General features: G+C 39.8%; 1 protein-coding gene and 1 pseudogene across 1 annotated transcript; one reads left to right on the top strand and one right to left on the bottom strand.

Annotated features, from left to right (window-relative positions):
* Window positions 1-1,231: 1,231 nt before the first annotated feature.
* LOC124967894 (olfactory receptor 7G2-like) lies at window positions 1,232-1,984 on the top strand (annotated as a pseudogene).
* Window positions 1,985-17,675: 15,691 nt separating this feature from the next.
* On the bottom strand, window positions 17,676-18,614 carry LOC124969495 (olfactory receptor 7G2-like). The gene has a single exon (XM_047532464.1). It carries the CDS (start codon window positions 18,612-18,614, stop codon window positions 17,676-17,678), a length of 939 nt encoding a protein of 312 aa, XP_047388420.1.
* Between the last annotated feature and the right edge of the window lie 1,873 nt (window positions 18,615-20,487).

Below are 20,487 nucleotides of genomic sequence, written 5' to 3' on the forward strand. Positions count from 1 at the left end.
GATATTTCTCTCATGTATCTGAATATATTTTCAAAAATGGTATCCCAATAACCAATAAAATAGAGTAGCTACCTTAAGAGGAGACACAGAATCTCATGTGTCATGTTGATGTTTAATTAATTACTTAAGGAGATGGGTGATGTTTCTGTGGGGAGTCTTCTGAGTTTCAAGTGTAGAGGCAACATTTTCTAGTCTTTGCTCAGGTCCACCTGGATGGATGCCATCCAGCTGCTGTTGCTAATTTCATGGATACAAGTGGACACACTTGGAAGGCAAGGGTAAAACTAGAGATTTTGATCAGGAAGAAAATATTAATGCACAGGAAAAACATGAGACCTGAGTGATCATCTAGGAATGTGCTATCTAGACACATTAACAGAGACTATTTGTGAATCAGTTCAGCAGTCTGCATATCTGAGCTACAACCCAGTGTTGACCAAGCCTTCTGTGTGGATCTCACATTCATGATATAACCTCACCTTACCTAAGTGTCCTCATGCATAAATGTGCATGACGATGAAAAATAACCCACGTGCACTTTGCCTCCTCTGTCAGGTGACTCTGAACCAAGCCAAAATGAGGGAATTATTGCTTTATAAGAAACATTTCAAAAATATATTCTCCTCTATTTTATAACATCTTGGAATATAGTTGATTGAAAATATATGCCTTTGGCTTTTTTTCTTTCTCATATTTAGCACAAAAATTGGAACAAAATCAGTGTTCCATATAAATTTATTTAAATCAAGAGAGTGGAGGTAAAAAGGAATGAATGAAAATGGATCTGAGAAAATAGTAGAGAAAATTGTCTGAATATTCACTGGAGTTCACAGTGCGCTCGGGGATGTTTTCTGTTCTATAAACATTCTCAGAATTCAGCATGCACTGAAGTCACCTGTAGCACTTGAAGCAGACTTGGGGTCCTCGTCCCCAGGGTGGTTCAGGAGTCTGCCTGGAGTGGGGACCAAGGATCTGCATTTCTAACATCTCCCAGCACTGCAACTGTTGTCCACACATCTCGTGATCTTCTCACCCTGTCTTTTCCACCAGATTCTTCACCACCATGGAACCCCATTACCAAACAGCCATTTCACAATTCCTACTCCTGGGATTTTCAGATGACTCAGCACTGCAGCCAGTGGTCTTCAGCCTGTTCCTGTCCATGTACCTGGTCACCATCCTGGGAAACCTGCTCATCATACTGATGGTCAGCTCTGACTCCCACCTCCACACTCCCATGTACTTCTTTCTTTGCAATCTCTCCTTTAACGATATCTGTTTAAGCACTTGCACAATCCCCAGGATGCTGGTGAACCTTCAAACACAGGATCAGAGAATCACTTACACAGGCTGCCTCTCCCAGGTCTGTTTTATCGTATTTTTTGCATTTGTGGAAAATTTTCTCCTTGCAGTGATGGCCTATGACTTCTATGTGGCCATTTGTCACCCCCCGAATTACACAGTCATCAAGAATTCCTGCCTCTGTGTTCTACTTGTTCTGTTCTGTTTTCTCATTAGCCTTCTGATTGCCCTCCTCCACACACTGATGTTGCTGTGGCTGTCCTTCTGAACAGAACTGGAAATGCCCCACTTCTTCTGTGAACTTGCTCAGGTCATTGAGCTCTCCTGTTCTGATTCCTTCATTGATAATATCCTGATTTATGTTTCATCTTGCATATTTGGAGGTCTTCCTCTTTCTGGAATCATTTTCTCTTATGTTCACATCATGTCCTCTGTCTTGAGAATGCCCTCATCAGAACGAAAGCATAAAGCCTTTTCCACCTGTGGGTCTCACCTGTCTGTGGTATTCTTGTTCTACAGGACAGGTTTTGGGGTGTATATTAGTTCTGCTCTCTCTGACTCTTTAAGAGAGTCTGCAGTGGCTTCAGTGATGTACTCTGTGGTTTCTCAAAGGCTGAACCCCTTTATCTACAGTCTGAGAAATGGGGACATGAAGGGGACCTTGAGAAAAACTTGTCAGTAGGACAGCATCTCTTTCGTAAAGCATCAGTTGCTTTGAACTTTGGTTTCTAGAGTAAGTCACAGTGACAGGATCCCTAATATCTCGATCTTCTGTCCATACATTCTCCAAAAATGATGAAATAATAGAATGACCAGGTGCATTTTACCTCTGATTTAATTATTTTTTTTTGCCTATTCCCTTGATGTTAGACACATAATTTCAATAATATAAACACAATTTTTTGATATGCCCTCACAGGATCCATGCCTGGGGTAAGGGACTCTAATTTTAGAGATACTTATGATGCTTTCTTGGAAAAAGGCAAGTTTGATTCTGGTGCAGTGGTGTACGCCTGTAATCCCAGTGACTTAGGAGGCTGAGGCAGGAGGATCACAAGTTCAAGACCAGACTCAGCATTTCAGCATGACCCTAGGCAACTTAGCAAAAGCCTGTCTCAAAATAAAATATAAAATGGGCTAGGAATGTGGCTTATTAATTGAGCACTCCTGATTCAAATACCAGTACTGAAAAAGTCAAACAAAACAAACAAACAAAAAACAAAAATGAAGAATAAGAAAAAAAGGCAAGTTTGAAAGGATTGACATACCAGGAATATATTGAAGCAGAGCTGCATTTATAGCTACAAAGTTGATTCCAGGTGATTATATGGGTGGGGCCATGTGAGTTGCATCCTACAGGTACTTTTTACTGTGAGGCAAAAGGGTACCATTTATATCCTACAAACAAATATGGAACCATTTCACTAGCCAGGTACAACTTTCTGAGATCATAATGGTGTCCACCATGTCCAGTGTCATATTATTTGAAATTGCCACAATTAGGTGACATCAGTGATCTGAGATGGTTATGAGAACATTCAAACTCATCAGTAAAAATGTCTTTTGTCCTAATAAGAAAAGCAAAGTCTGACATTAATATGTTGCTGTATGAAGACACTTCCAATGCATTACCAAGACTACTGAGGCAGGGAATGTACCGCAGTGGAGTACTTTCATCTGGTCTCCATGAGGTGGGCTGATTTCCTCCGAAGTCACCAGGTGAGAGCAGCAAATTCAGGTGTGATACCTTGCCGTGATGCTAGAGGAAGAAAGTTGAGTGTTATTCCTGGTCAATGGATAGGTGACTTGTCCATGGATCAATTAAAATGAATCTTTTAGAGAATTTAACAGTGACCCTCAGCATAGGCCCAGAATCTTTCCAACTAACTTTTTTTATTTACTTATATAATAATGGCTAACATTGCTTGTTTGAGGAAAGATGACTTGTTGAAAAGAATTTCTCATGTGGGTCTTCAGTGTGATCCCACATTTCAGTATAAGAGAGTCTGACTTGTAGAAGAAATGGAGAGAAGCAAGTCTGGCATCCACAAAGACAGAAATCAGAATGAGACAGCTAATGTTCGATTCTTTGTTCCAATCAACACTGTCATTTATATAAGGTTTCAATGAAATTTTATCACCTCTGTAAATATTCCTATATAATTTATTACATAAATATTCTTCTTTTTTGAACTTGCCAGAGTTCAAATTTAGTATATTTATTCCAAGTCTTATCATTAGTATCTTCCTGCTTTGGGGGATCATTCATGTGGAGTATAGCAGTTACTCACTCATTTCCTTTTTTTCAGTGATAGTACTTTGTTTAATTATAGTCAAAAACATTTTGAAAATTTCATCATCAGTTTTTGAAAATTCAAGGTTAGACACAGTTCCAATCTTGGGGATGTTAGAGAAGGTGAATAACTAAAAGAAAGCATTCCCAACAAAGCCATCTTATATAGAGTCGATAACTTCTACCTGCTCATGTTGTTAGAGCCACCAGAATTCTATTCTGACCTACCAGCACTAAGAGACGAAGATGTGGCACTCATGCCCCACAGAGTGAATACTGAGACCTGCTCCTGGAAAACCACATCCTTCCCAAGCAGTAATGCCATGCACCATACTCAGTTTCAGAGTCTACAAAATTGGTATAATTAGATGATATCAGTGTTCTGACATTATTGGGACATTTTAGAAAATCCTCAATAAATATGTCCTCAAGTCCTAAGAAGAAAAAGAAACTCTAATACTAATACACTCAAACCAGAAGAGCCACCTTTTATTTCAATGACTCAGAGGCCTGGGCTGTGCTGGAACAGAGCAGGGCTTCCTTCAGTCCTCCAGGAGTTGGATCCTGCCTGGGCTGACTCTCCTCCAGGTCAGCAGTGACTGCACACCCTGACTTGATGGCAGAGATAGAAAACCCTCCCTTTGGTCCATTAAGCTCACTTTCCCTGGATCCAGCAGACTGCATCTCCACAGAGGACTGCTGTCCAGATCCTCTCCCCAAATCAGGTGGATTTTTATGTGATACATGGGCGAAAGTTGTCTGTTGAAAAGAGGGTATGTGCAGAGGAAGGGCTAATTCTGGATTATCCGGGAGCATCCAATGTGCAACCATGTTTCCTTATAATTCACACTGAGGACACTGAGGAGAAGAGGTGGCATTGTGATCATGCAGGTAGAATCTGGGTTGACAGCCTGTCTGATAGCTGATACATCATAAATTCCACCCTTCAAAATGCATTTTCACAGGACTCTAAAGCATTTTTATCACTCTGGAGTGATCCTCATACAGTTATCACATAACTGTGCTGCTTTTTATGTTGTTGAAGTTCATACTTTATGAAAGAACTCCACGTCTTCTGTTCTTCTGATCCCTGTGCTTCAGGATCAATCACGTCTCGTTTGGTTGAGCAGGTATTCTTTTAGTTTTAAGGTCTTGTATTTTAAAAGTATGTGTGGTGACATTACAAATAAGGGACATTACTGATGTTGGTGAAATCTTGGTAGCTTTATTTCTGCTATTGTGATAAAACTGTTTGGAAATCTCCCTCATGTCTCCTGAAGGAAATACAAGGTGTTTTTTCTTTTCCTTGAATGGAATTACTGGCTCACAGAACAGTTTGCCAAGTTGGTGACTTTCAGGATTTTCCTCAGTGGTTGAATGACTTGCCTTGCCATTACAGATGCTGGGGATACCCACCCTCCTACCAACATTTTCGTTAATGTTGATGATCAAATGTGTTTAAAACAGCTTGCAGTGAATGAATTTTCTCTTGTTATGAGTTTGAGAGCCTGCATCTTCTCATGACACTTGAGTTGTTTATCTTATTTATAAATGGACTCAGAATAGCTTTGCAGGTACTTGGTCTGGTGATCTTTAAATTTTCTTCATGCTAATAGTTATTTTCTCATGTGTCTCCATTTGCACACACTTCCTAGTATTGAACAGTGCCCACACATTTGCGCACAAGTTTCATATGTTTCAGTTTGTTTGTTTTTCCCCTCATGGTCTGTGTTCAGTAGGTCTTGACACTGAAAACCTTACCAAAGAATTTTTAATTTTTTTTATTTGTTCTAATTAGTTGTACATGACAGTAGAATGCATTTATGCATTTGGATAGATCATACATAAATGGAGGGTATCTCTCATTTTTCTGAAGGTACACATATTGCAGGATCACATTGGTCATGCAGTTGCACATGTACCATCATTCCTTTCCCCCTACCCCTTCCCCTCCCTTCACTCCCCTATACCTAATATAAAGTAACTCTATTCTTCCCTAACCCTTCCTGCTTATTGTGAATTAGCATCCGTATATCAGAGAAAACATTTGGTCTTTTGTTTTCTTGGTTTTGGCTTATTTCACTTAGCATGATATTCTCCAACTCCATTCATTTACCAGTAAATGCAAAAATTTATTCTTCTTTAAAGCTGAGTAATATTCCATGTGGTATATATATATATATATATATATATATCACATTTTCTTTATCCATTCATCTGTTGAAGGGCACCTAGGTTGGTTCCTTAGTTTAGTTATTGTGAGTTGAGCTGCCATAAACATCGATGTGGCTGCGTCAATGTAGTATGCTGATTTAAATCCTTTGAGTATAAACTGAGGAATGGGATAACTGGATGGTTTCATTCCAACTTTTCTGAGGAATCTCCATACTGCTTTCCACAATGGTTGCACCAATTTGTATTCCCACCATCAATGTATGAGTATACCTTTTCCCCCACTGCTGGGGGCTATGCCATACAGACTATGCCAAGATGGCACCTGGCAGCCAGTCAGAAGTTGTTTTGATCACATCTGTGGTGAGGAGTTTGATTAACATAAGCACACCCAGGTGATTTGTCATTAGCTATATTCAATTAAGTCCACGCACACAATGTGTGCGCATGTGTTCCTGAGTGCTCCTAATTGTGCCTCCTGGGACATCTAGCTCTTCATCTAATCTTCGCATAATTGGTGTCAGCCCTACCCTTCACCTCCTGGAGGGGATATAAACCACTCTTCTCAAGCGCCGGGATTCCCGGGTTTCCTGAATCTACAATAAAACTTTCTGAATTCAAGAGCCTCACTACTTGTTTGTCTCCCATGCCAAATTGACTCTACTGGATGGCATCAAATGGTGGCCCATACAGGGAACTCTGACAGGGAACTCTGCATACGGGGACTACGGAGAACTCTGCGTACAGGGACTATGGAGAACTCTGCATACGGGGGATTCTGTGTACAGGGAACTTTGCGTTCATCTCCCCTCCAGAGAATTCAAACGGTGAGTAGTGAGGTAAGCTGCAGACCCTGTTTCTAAGGCAGTGAGATGCTCAAGATAGCTGACCAGGTAGTGAAGTGCAAAAGTGCATTTATTTTGTGTTGCTTGTGTGTTTGTCAAATTCAAGAGTCTTGCTACCCGTTTGTCTAGCTAAACGGTAAGTAGTGAGGTAAGCTGAGGCCCTGTCTCTCTCTGAGGCAGTTAGGTGCTCAGGATAGCGGGCCAGGGAAAGCTGAGCCCCTGTTCTTAGGGCAGTTAGGTGCTCAGGTAAGCTGAGGCCCTGTCTCTAGGGCAGTTAACCCCTTCTCTAGGGCAGTCAGGTACTCAGGTAAGCTGAGGCTCTGTCTCTCTCTAAGGCAGTTAGGCACTCAGGATAGCTGGCCAGGTGATGAAATACAAAGAGGATGATAAAGGAGTTCCAGAGTGCATGTATTTAGTGTTGTTTGTGTGTTTGTACTATTGTTAGTGTGGTCTTTGTTTGTCCTGCATCAAACTTATTTAGTAGTATAAGATGGGTTCGTAAATATCATGAAATCAGTCTGAAGAGACAATTCAAAAAGGAGGCATAAAAAATATATTACAAGAAGGAGGTTCTGAGGAGGAAGGAGATACTGGGGAGGAACTGGAAAAAAAGCGAGTTAACACTGCAGAGTTGCTAAAGGGCAGTAAAGACCATGAGATAATTACCCCCTCAGCTCCCCCTTATGATAAAAGGTGGGAGGACCCGACATTTTGTGGGCACTCTTGTCAGCCATGTTGTGGTGGAGTCCCAAGTGATACCGGGGATTGCTGGGACCCTGTGGAAGGCCCATTAATACTGTCCTGCCCAGACTTGGTGGACAGTCAGGGGCAGCGATTTCAACAGGCCCTAGACTTTAAAACAGTAAAAAATCATAAAGAGGCAGTCGCTACTTATGGGCCCCAAGCTCCATTTACCATGAGTATGGTGGAATCCATCACAACACTTAATCTTACTCCTAGTGATTGGGCAAGTATGTGTTGAGCAGTTTTGCATGGTGGACAATATTTAATGTGGAAAGTAACCAATCAAGAGCTCTGTGCAGAGACCGCTCGTAGAAACGCAGCTGCAGGTTTTCATCAACGAAACCCAGATATATTGCTGGGACAAGGACTATACATTGAACTACAGCAACAAATTACGTATGATCCAGTGGTCTATCTTCAGATAGCTACCGCCGCTGTTAGAGCATGGAAAATATTAAAAGGTTATGGGGACTTGCAAGGGCAATTATCCAAAGTTACACAGGGCTCAAATGAACCATATGCAGAGATTGTAGACCATCTGTTACAAACAGCAGGCAGAGTGTTTGGGGATTCAGAACAAGCAATGTCTTTAATAAAACAGTTAGCATATGAACAAGCTAATAAATGGTGCAAGGAAACAATTAGGCCATGGAAAAATAAGAATCTCAATACCTATTTAAAAATACGCAGAGATGTTAATGAGTCAGCTTTACAGGGTCAGGTACTAGTAGCTGCTGTCACTCAAGGAGTAGCTCAAGCTATGGGGGCCAAACCCAAAAGCTGTTTTTCATGTGGACAGCCAGGACTGTCCTTTTAAAAGGGATTGTCCAAACCCAAGTCATAGTACATATAAAAAAATGCCCGGAATATGTCCAAAATGTAAAAAAGGAAAACATTGGGCAAATGAATGTAAATTTGTAATTAACATTGAAAGAAAACCACTCCTCAAAAACGAGATGAGGGGCCCTCGGGCTTGGGCCCCTCCAAAGGAGCCCTGAAGGAAGGATCCAGCAGCCGATCCCATCAGAATGATCCCTTGAACCCATTATCCATTAATTCTCTCATCAGACATACAACAGGAAGCGCAGGATTGGACTTCTGTGCTGCCACCAGAGTAGTACTAATTCCAGAAATGGGGGTTCAATTAATACCTACGGGTATCTATGGAACTCTTAAATCGGGAACAGTAGGTTTACTATTAGGGCGCAATTCTGCTGCCCTAAGAGGACTCCATATAACACTGGGAGTAATTGATCCAGATTATGAGGGAGAGATAAAAATAATGGTCAGTTCCCCAAAAGGTATTTCGGTTATAAATCAGGGGGATAAAATAGCACAAATACTGGTGATACCCAGTGAACATGACGAATATTTAGCAAAAAGGAATAAAAGAAATAAATCGGGGTTTGGATCCACAGGGGAACCTATGACCATGCTTGCCTTAGACCTAAACACTTGCCCCATGTATACTATAAGAATAAATGACAAGGAATTTAGTGGGTTATTAGACACTGGAGCTGATCTTAGTATCATAACATTGACCCAATGGCCAAAAAATTGGCCTTTTCAAAAGGCTGACCAGACCTTATGAGGTTTGGGGGTTTCCTCAAACCTACCCCGGAGTGCACAATTATTGAAATGGACAGATACAGAAGGAAATTACGGTACTTTCCAACCCTATGTCTTAAGAGATTTACCCGTTAATTTATGGGGGAGAGACATATTAAGACAATTACAGATCAAGTTGACTAAAGAACATACGCATATTAACCCAATAGCTTGTAATATCATGGTGAACCAGGGATTCATACCTGGAAAAGGATTGGGAGCACATTCACAGAGAATAACTGAACCCATCCAAGCTATGAAGAGAAGTAATAAAGAGGGACTGGGTTTTCAGAGGGGGCCACTGAGTCAATAAAAATGACATGGAAATCACAAAAGGCTGTTTGGATACCTCAGTGGCCCCTCAATACTCAAAAGTTATAAGCAGCCAGATAATTAGTAAGACAACAACTGGCCCTAGGCTATCTACAACCTTCTATGTCTCCTTTCAATACACCTATCTTTATAATTAAAAAGAAACCAGGAAAGTGGCAACTCCTACAAGATCTTAGAGCAATTAATAATCAAATGGTAATAATGGGAGCAGCTCCATCCGGCCTCCCTCAATTGTCTTCTTTTCCAAAGGATTGACAAATTATAGTTTTAGACATAAAAGATTGCTTCCACTTCATAAGGAAGATACCTGCAGATTTGCTTTTACTGTACCAGCTACTGACCACGAAGGACCTGATCAAAGATATGAATGGACAGTATTACCATGAGGCATGGCCAATAGCCCCACTATGTATCAGGTCTATGTAGACAAAGCTTTACAGTCTATTAGAAAATCTGATAAAGACCTAAAGATCTATCATTATATGGATGATGTCTTATTAGCTCATCCTGATCAAGACAAACTTTTCAGAGTATATGATGGACTGGTCAAAAATCTTCTTTGATTCAGATTAGAGATAGCAGAGGATAAATTACAGAGTTCTTGCCCCATTACCTACCTTGGTGCCATTATTGACAAAACCTTAATATGACCTCAAAAGATTACCTTTAGGATGGATAGATTAAAAACATTAAATGATTTCCAGAAACTTTTGGGAGATATAAACTGGATAAGACCATATTTAAAATTAACAACTGAAGTTCTTGGACCATTATTTGATGTTCTTAAGGGAAGTGGTGATCCCACCTTGCTCCAGAAAATTACCACAGAAGCTAGAAAAGCATTATATCAGGTAGAAGATGCCATTACTAAGGCACATTTAGATTGGGTAGATATAACTAGGTTTATATTACTGATAATCTTAGCCACCATAGGAAGTCCTACAGGAGTGTTCTGGCAACAAGGACCTACTTATTGGGTCCATCTTCACTATAGCCAAAAGATAACTGTAGCGAGTTATCCAGAATTAGTGGGAAAGTTAATAAAAAAGGCAATAACTATTGCTATAGGAATTTTTGGCATTGTTCCAAAGAAAATTATTATCACTCCTTATAAACCAGAAATTATAATTGAGCTTGCACAAGAATCAGAAGTATGGGCTACCATTATATGTAATTATAATCCTAATTTTAATAACCACTACCCCGGGGACCCGATGATCCAAACGTTCATCAGACACCCATTCATATTTCCTAAGGTCACTGGAAAAGATCCCATACCAAATGTTATAACTTGCTTTTCTGATGGGTCCAGTAATGGAACAGCTGCTATAGTCATGCCAACACAGACATTTACTTTTCTTTATCCTTCACATTCTGCCCAGAAGATAGAGCTTCTAGCTCTATTGTCAAATTTTCTAAGTGTTCCCAAATCAGCCCTTTAATCTGTTCTCTGATAGCAAATATATAGTCAATGCTCTAAATATCATAGAAATTGTACCAAAAATATCCTCAGCATCTACCATTCATTCCTCATTATCTACAATTCAAAAGTTAATTTGGGACCATAAGGAACCATTTTTTGTTAGACATATTAGGGCTTATACCGGGTTACCAGGACCTCTCAGTATGGGTAACGCTTTAGCAGACTTAGCTACTAGAGACGTACATATTTTTTCCACGTTCTTAGAAGCAGAAAATTTTCATAAAAATTTTCATGTTAACGCTAACATTCTTCAAAAACGTTTTAAATTGACTAAAGAACAAGCTAGAACTATTGTCAAAAATTGTCAACATACTTATCTTCCAGTACCTCAAAATGGTGTTAACCCTAGAGGATTACAAGCCAACCATATATGGCAAATGGATGTTACTCATATCTCAGAATTTGGAAAGATTAGATACATGCATGTGTCCATAGATACTTATTCAGGATTTATTATGACCTCCTTACAGTCAGGTGAAGAAACAAAAGATATTATAAATAACTTTCTATATACCTTTTCTATTCTGGGCATTCCAAAAACAATAAAAACAGACAATGTTCCAGGCTATACATCCTTAACCTTTAAACAGTTTTGTTCTACATTTAGTATATATCATGTCACAGGTATTCCTTATAACCCTCAGGGACAAGGAATTATAGAAAGAGCTCATCTAACTCTTAAGATCTTATTAATAAAACAAAAAGGGGAAATAGGGGCATCATATCCACCTAAGAACAGATTATCCATAGCCCTTTTTACCTTAAATTTTTTGAATTTGGATAAATCAGGAAAATCAACAGCAGATTGACATGCTGCAGTTGACACTGACATAAAGCCACAAGCTTTATGGAAAGATGTTGTAACAGGGAAATGGAAAGGATCTTCCCCGGTCTTGATTTGGGGAAGAGGGCATGTGTGTATATTTCCACAGGAAGAAAAAATGCCAATTTGGATTCCAGAAAGACTAGTCCAAGCAGTTAAGACAGTTTGTCAAGATGCAGCCAAGCCCTCTGGGTATCCTGCTGCTACTGATGATGGTGGTGAGGGTGAACAGTTCTGGACAATAGTCAGGTATTGCCTTGACTGGTTCCAGTCTCTCAAGGTGGTGCAGTCTTTCCTCAGTTCTTTTCCACTAATGAATCTACTGGGCAAGCTACCCTTAGGTACACACCACCATTGGACTCCAAGTTTACCTGAATTTATCACTAGAGAATGCATTATGCCTCGCCTTTGGCAATGGCACACCTTCTGTACAGTTGATCAATTGTACTTTGGCAGATATTACCTTAAATAAAGAAAACAACTCCCATATAAATGTCACCAGTTACATGCACAAAGCTATTAGTAATAAGACTGATTTTTATATCCATTAGTATGGCCATTGCCAGTCCTTCAAAAAGCCTATTACTTGGCCTCCTTTATGGGAAGCTTGTCAGCACCTAGGACCTGATAAAAAGGTCTCCAGTAATCTGGCTTTTGGACCTTGGTATTTACCTAATCAGATATATATCACATCTTAAAGTGCAAAAGATTTTATAGAAAATTTGGAATATAAAGGTAATTTCAACCCCTTATCCATTTGGTCCTTATGCAGGCCTAAGGCATGTACGGATAAAAGTCCCCTGGCTTTTGTAAAAGGAGGGTCTATAAGTAAAGGAAAGTGCACTGATCAAAAGGTTAATGGAGTTAATCCTGAAATACATAGAGAGAGTGAAACAATTACTTTTTCATATACTCCTGTGTGCCTAGCTCTACCTTTACTTTTGTGATTTTTAATGAGAACTTCTCTAGACAGTTATTTTCCCAGATTGCACAACAATGGACGGATGGATTCGACAAGCTGGTGACAAGGCTTTGATGGCAGATCCTCGCCATGAACGCCACTAAGGTGGAGGGCTTATCATGGGAGCATTACACAATTTGGCAACAAATTTGGGGGACTCTTAAGTCCCACACTAATAAGCTTGGGTATGCTTGTGTTAATTCTATTCTACGTTTACAAACGCCGCAAAGCCAGCCAACAGACTCATAATGTAATCATAAAATAGGCCATGGCCACCCTTGAAGCTGGACAATCTCCCAGTATATGGCTTAGTATGCTGGATCAGTAGTCAAAGATGGGTAACCACGGGAAAACACTGTATCAATCTAAGACAGAAGGATACCAACCCCGCTTTGGTATCCTTTGATGACAGGTAAGGACAGGATGTTGATTCCTGGGACCTAAGACAGACACGATCCCTGCCAGCTTCATTTTCATTTCATATAAGGAAGGGGGAGATGCTGGGGGCTATGCCATATGGACTATGCCAAGATGGCGCCTGGAAACCAGCCAGAAGTTGTTTTGACCACATCGGCAGGGAGGAGGTTGATTAACATAAGCACACCCAGGTGATTTGTCATTGGCCGTATTCAATTAAGTCCACACGCACAATGTGTGCACATGTGTTCCCAAGTGCTCCTAATCGTGCCTGCTCGGACATGTAGCTCCTCATCTAATCTTCACATTATTGGCGTGAGCCCTACCCTTCACCTCCTGGAGGCTCTTCTTGAGCGCTGGGGTTCCCGGGTTTCCTGAATCTACAATAAACCGTTCTGAATTCAAGAGCCACGCTACTCATTTGTCTCCTGCGCCAAATTGACTCCACTGGACGGCATCACCCCACATCCTCGACAACATTTATTATTGCTTGTATTCTTGATCATTTCCATTCTGATTGGAGGGAGATGAAATATTAGAGTAGCTTTGATTTGCATTTCTCTAATTGCTAGAGATGTTGTACATTTTTTCAGGTATTTGTTGATCAATTTTATATCTTCTTCTGTGAAGTGTCTGTTCAGTTCCTCAGCCCATTACTTTATTGGGTTACTTGGTTCTTTGGTGTTAAGTTTTTTGAGTTCTTTATGTATCCTAGAGATTAATGCTTTATCTGAGGTGCAAGTGATAAAGATTTTCGCTCAATCTGTAGGCTCTCCCTTCACATTATTATTTCTTTTGCTGAGAAAAATCTTCTTAGTTCAAATCCATCCCAATTATTGATTACTGATTTAATTTATTGTGCTTTAGGGGCCTTGTTAAGGAACTCAGGTGTCAAAAACATTCACTGGAGAAAAGATAGCCTATTGAACAAATGGTGCTGGGAAAAATGGAAAGCCACATGGAACAACATGAAATTAAAACTTTATCTCTCACCCTGCATGAAACTCAACTTAAAGTGTATCAAAGACTTAGGCACTAGAACAGAGAACCTGCAACTACTAGATTAAAGAGAGTTTTATTCTTCCTTTTGCAAAACTGAGACCATATGAAATTTATTTTTACTTTGGATGTGAGACAGGAATCAAATTCATGTTTGTTTCTTAGCAATTTTGATAGCCCATTCATTCTGTGTAAAGATAATTCAGAAATAAAGAAATGGTTCATCTATGTGTTGCTGGTTCTCTGCACTCTCATTTCTGAACAATAGGATCGTTGTGCCTTTCCTGCTCCAATATTCCATGTTTTGATGATTATGGCCCAGCAACAGGATAAAGTTAAGATTGCTGTGGAATAAACAAGACCTAAATTTTTAAAGTTCACAACCACAAAGGTCTCTACACCACAAGTTATCAGCTTTCCTAATAATTTCCCATTTCTCCCAAACACAGTGGTATTGGGAGGAGGACATGTGCAGACAATTAGGTTATTTGAGGTCATGCAGATGGACCTCTAAGGATGGGATCAGTATCCTGGGAAGGAGAGCACAGATGCCAGAGCTCCCTCTCTCTGCCAAGGGAAAACACATCCACAAGGTCTCCACCTGCAAACTACCAAGAGGGTCATCACCAGGGTCTAGATTTCTGGCACCATGATCTAGACTTTGCACCTCCAGCCTGTCAGAAATAGACTGCATTGGTCCACATACCCAGCCTGTATTGCAACAGCAGCCCCGTTCACTGAGACTTACATTCATCCATGAATAGAGAACAACACAACCAATGAGGGAAATTAGTATGCAGAACTCATGGTTTGGATATGAACATCTCCCAATGGCTCCCTTGATAGATGTTTTTCGGTTGTTTGTTTTGTTTACTTTTTTCTTCTTCTTTTTTCTTTTTCAAATAATTTATTTATTGTGATTCATCATAAATAAATGGGGTACAACTTGTTTCTCTGATTCTACATGAAGTATAATCATATCATTTGTGCAATCATACATGTACATAGGGTCATGATGTTTGTCTCATTTTATTTTCCTTCCCCGCACACCTCCCACCCCTCATTTTCCTCTATGCAATCCATCCTTCCTCCATTCTTGCCTCCCTCCCATCCCCCCCATTATGTGTCGTCTTTCGCTTATCAGAGAGACCATTCGGCTTTGGTTTTTTGGGATTAGTTTATCTCACTTAGTATGATATTCTCCAATTTCATTCATTTACCTGCAAATGCCATAATTTTATTCTTTATGGCCAAGTAATATTTCATTGTGTACATATACCAGAGTCTCTTTATCTATTCATCAATTGAAGGGCATCTAGGTTGGTTCCACAATCTGGCTATTGTGAATTGAGCAGCTATGAACATTGATGTGACTGTATCACTGTAGTAGGCTTATTTTAAATCCTTTGAGTATAGGCCAAGGAGTGGGATAGCTGGGTCAAATGGTGGTTCCATTCCAAGTTTTCTAAGGAATTTCCACACTGCATGAGTGTACCTTTTTCCCCACATCCTCGCCAACACCTGTTGTTGCTTGTATTCTTGATAATCACCATCCTAATTGGGGTGAGATGAAATCTTCTGGTAGTTTTGACTTGCATTTCTCTTATTACTAGAGATGTTGAACATTTTTTCATATATCTGTCGATTGCTTATAGATCTTCTTCTGTGAAATGTCTGCTTATTTTCTTAGCCCATTTGTTGATTGGGTTATTTGTATTCTTGGTATAAAGTTTTATGAATTCTTTATAGATTCTGGAGACTAGTGATCTATCTGAAGTATGTGTGGCAAAGATTTTCTCCCACTTTGTAGGCTCTCTCTTCACTTTGCTGATAGTTTCCTATGCTGAGAAAAAGCTTTTTAGTTTCTATCTATCCAAATTATTTATTCCTGCTTTTATTTAAAAAATTTAAAATTTGTTCTAATTTGTTGTACATGATGGTAGAATGCATTTATACATTTTTGATACATCATGCATAATTATAACTGCACTATAGCCATACCTAATAGTGGATAATAGTGGTGTTCATCTTGATGTATTTATAAATGCATGTAATTTTTTTTTCCATTTCAAACCTCAGTACTTCCCTTTCCCCCTTCTTTCTCCCTTCTTTTGATCCTCTTCCTCTACTCCACTGCTACCTTCTATTTACTTATTGTTTTTAATTGATGATTCATAATTACACCTTTCAGGTGCATTTCAATATGCACCTAGCATGGTTTCATCAATTTTATTCCACAGTTCTTCCCCTTTCCCATCCTGCCTCCCTCCCACTTGATTCCCTTCCTCTTCTCCAGTATGTCCTTTGTATTTGAATTCTTAATTTGAATTGACTTTTGGGAACTATAGGAGGTGGGACCCAGTTGAAGGGAGTGGGACTTGGGGTCATGCCCTTGGGGACCATATTCTGTCTCTAGTCCCTTCCTCTTTATCTTTCTCTGCTTCCTGTGTACCATGAGGTGAATAGTTTCCTCTGCCACATTTTTCCACCATGATGTTTCTTTCTGGCTACAGGTTTAAACAATGGAACCATCTCACCATGAACTGTAACATCTCAAACTTTGAATCAAAATAAGTCTTTTCTCCTCTAAGTTGATTTTATCAGATATTTTGTTGTAGCCTTGAAAAATTGCTAACATAGTAGCACTGTATTGTGCTCTTGTATATGAGAGGAGAATTTAACAGTTGAGCCCAGACCTGATGAGAGTTCATAGGTAAAAGATATGGTTCTACAGAGAATAAACCAACCCTGAATTTCTGGAGTAAAAATAAATAAATTGGATATATAGCTTATCCCTCTTTATTTCTTATCAGATATTGTTTTCTGGAAGTCTTTCTCCAATTTTTCAGGATTGTGGGTAACTTGATTTATTGCTTTATGGTGTTAATTTTGGGTAATTTAGGTATCTATGCTCTAGTAGCCTTGGAAATGGGTTAGAGAAGGACTGGTTCTTAGTTCCAAGGCAGATCATTTGCCTAGCATGTGTGAGACATTGGATTCAAACACTAGTAGCATGAAAAATGAACTAGATGATATTCCATATCTGCGTTTTCTGAAAATTTTGTTTAATCTTTCTACTCATTCTGAAAAAGTTATTTGTAGAACTTCTATATAAAACTGCCTGGTAGATTGTGGTATTATTGATAACTTGACAACTCTTCAAGACACTTTGCTCTCTTTATCTTCTTTTTTTTTTTTTTTTTTTTGAGAACGAGACAGAAGATTGGTACCATCTTCAAGCACTTATCTCCACTTGTGCAGAGAGCTTGTTCATTCTTGCCAAGTGTAGGACGTAGCTCTGGAGACTCTCTCACCTCTTTTCTCCGTGATCAATTTTTCATTTCATTAGCATCTTTACAACAGCATCCTGTGTATATCGATTTCTTTTTAAAAACCACCTCTGGTCCTCTTGTCTTGCTTCACAAGAAAATTTTTTAAGGAAAAACCTCTCCTTGAGACTTTGCTTCTGTGAATCAAGGAAACAAAATTGTATTTAGAGAATGTGCATCATGTGTTAAACATTGCAGAGTCAGACAAAAGGCAATAGGAAGTTTCAAGACAAGTTAAAATGCACCTGGCCATTAGGTTTTACCATTCTGTGAGAAGAATTTAGGGAGAGAGGCAGGCATTCTGGCTCCCAGGAATCCTGTCACTTTTATTTACACTATAAAACCTGCTTCAAAGCACATGACTCTTCATAGTAGAGAAGCCATCTGGCCTGTGAGCTTCCTCAAGGCCTCCTTCATGTCCCTGTTCCTCAGGCTGTAGATAAAGTGGTTCAGCATCTGAGGGACCACAGTGTACATCACTGAAGCCACTGCAGTCTTCCTGGAGGAGTCAGTCACTGCAGAGCTAATGTATACTCCAAATCCCATCCCATAGAACAAGGAGACAACAGACAGGTGAGACCCACAGGTGGAAAAGGCTTTATGCTTCCCTTCTGATGAGGGCATTCTCAAGACAGAGGACACAATGTGAACATAAGAGAAAATGATCCCAGAGAGCGGAAGACCACCAAACATTAAAGCTGCAAAATATATCAGGATGTTATTGATGAAGGTATCAGAACAGGCCAGCTTGAGGACCTGAGCAAGTTCACAGAAGAAGTGGGGGATCTCCAGGACTGAGCAGAAGGACAGTCTCAACAACAGCAGAGTGTGGAGGAGGGCTTCCCAAAGGCTAATGAACAAGCAGACCAGAACCAGCAGAACACAGAGGCAGGACTTCATGATGACTACGTACCTCAGGGGGTGACAAATGGCCACATAGCGGTCATAGGCCATCACTGCAAGGAGAAAATTTTCCAAGAATCCTAAAACTATAACAAAGCAGACCTGGGTGAGGCAGCCTGGATAAGAGATGCTTTGGTCCTGTATTTGAATATTCAGCAACATCTTTGAGACTGTGCAAGTGCTTAGGCAAATGTCAGTGGAGCACATGTTGGACAGGAAGAAGTACATGGGGGTGTGGAGGTGGGAGTCAGAGCTGACAGCCAAGATGATGAGCATGTTTCCCAGGATGGTGACCAGGTACATGGACAGGAAGAGGCTGAAGATGAGGGTCTGCAGAGCTGGGTCCTCTGTCAGTCCCAGAAAGAGGAATTTTGAAATGGCTGTTTGGTTTTCAGGTTCCATGTCACTAGTAAATGTTACAGAAAACATTGTAAGGAAATAAAATAGAATGAGTTCCAGAAACCTCTGGAACAACACAAGTATCACACTGGAACTTTGTAGAAATTATTCTTGGTACCTTTATGGACTTCTCTGATGATAAACACTGGGATAAGGACCACCAGTGTATATTTTAACAAGCAATCTAGATCACTTTGGTATTTCTAAATATGAAGAAGTGGTGTTTTTGTTTTTTAAAAAAACTCTGTTCATATGTATCATGCAATAAGAGAATATTAAAATCCATTCTTTGCTTACTGTCACCCTCCAGCTCTCTTCTCTATAGCTTCCACTAACTTCTACTCCCTCTCTTGGACATGAACACTTTTTCACACATGACCAAGTGATGAGACTTGGGACAAAGTACATGACATTGATTTTCCTTCAGAATCTTTCCATGTAAGGAAACAGAAAGTAAGATGAAACTCACCTATCAAATCTGTCTTCTAGATCCATGGTCTCCACTTTTGGTGTGAGTCATCATGAGAAGAGATCATCAAAACTCAGGTAAGGCAGTTTGTGGCCTCTCAGCCCTACGGACTCAGAAGGACGGGTCATAGACACAACATACAGTTAATGGTTGGCCAAGACTGGGTCAGTCCGTTTTCTGACTGACTCCTAGAGTCAATCTCTGCTAAGGCTTCAGGACACCAAAGAATTAACATTTCTAAATGACCCCTGATGCTTCATCATTTCCTTTTACAATTGGAATAGATTTTCCTGAAAAAGCATCCAATTTCCCCTTGCTTTCTAGTTATGCCTTCTTCTACCCTAATTGTAGCTGACAAAGAAAGCTCATTCAGATGGTCAAGAGCAAAGATTCCAGGGCTGGGGAGATAGTTCAGTTGGTAGAGTACTTGCCTTGCAAGCACAAGGCCCTGGGTTCGATCCCTAGTACCAAAAAAGAAAAAAAAAATCCAAAAGAGAGAGAAAAGATTCGAGACTGGTACCTCTAAACTCAAAGTTCAAGCCTGGTGCTGGTGTGCACATCTGTAATTCCAACACCTGGAAGCTGAGGCAGGAGCATCATGAGTTTGAGTCCAGTCTCTGCAGCTTAGCAAGACCCAATCTCAAAATAAAATATAAATGAGCTGGGATTTAACTCAGTGCAAGGTCCTAGGTTCAATCCTCAGTTCCAAAACAAAAACAAACAAGAAAACAAGCAAACAAAACACACCCCAAAAAAAACAAAAACAAAATTACCTTGAAGTTCTTAAGACTCTCCTTGGGAACTGAAGCAGTCTGCTTCATCAATTAATTCTAAGAGAAAGTGGGTAACAATGTTGATGACATTCTCTTTTTCATCATAAGGCAACTTCTTCCCTTAATGTAATAGGTGTGTTTTTGTTAAATTAAACAAACAAAAATAGTTAAATGAGAGAAAAAAATGAAATCATTTCTGACAACAGATGGAAATTAAAAGTTTTATATTTTTAATTGCAGATGACAAGCACAAGAATTCACAGACTTAGATGATGAGACTGCTTAATAGGTGTGTCTCTGGAGAGCAATGGTCTTCCTCTCAGGGGAAAGAGAGACCCTGTCATGTCAGCAATTAACACTTGGTATGTTAGACTTGCACATCTGAATCTAATTCAGCCTCCTGCATTAGCTTTACGGATGGAAAGGGTTTTCAACTGAATGAGAAGCCTGGGTATCCTCTTCTGTATAATGGGAACTGCGTAGTGGACATGTCCAGTAGCTGCAGTGTAGTGAACATTTCACAATGTGCACTTCCCCAGTGATCACATCTTAAAAATGGACAGATTTTACTTGTGCTATTATATCTCAGTAAAGTGGCGAAAGTCACGTGGTGATGTTTCAGTGAGGAACAATT

This window comes from Sciurus carolinensis, chromosome 17 (assembly GCF_902686445.1).
Source record: "Sciurus carolinensis chromosome 17, mSciCar1.2, whole genome shotgun sequence".
Taxonomy (NCBI): Eukaryota; Metazoa; Chordata; class Mammalia; order Rodentia; family Sciuridae; genus Sciurus; species Sciurus carolinensis.

What these genes read in the sequence shown, in the direction of transcription:
- LOC124969495 (XM_047532464.1), bottom strand. Translation starts at nt 18,614, where the DNA reads ATGGAACCTGAAAACCAAACAGCCATTTCAAAATTCCTCTTTCTGGGA.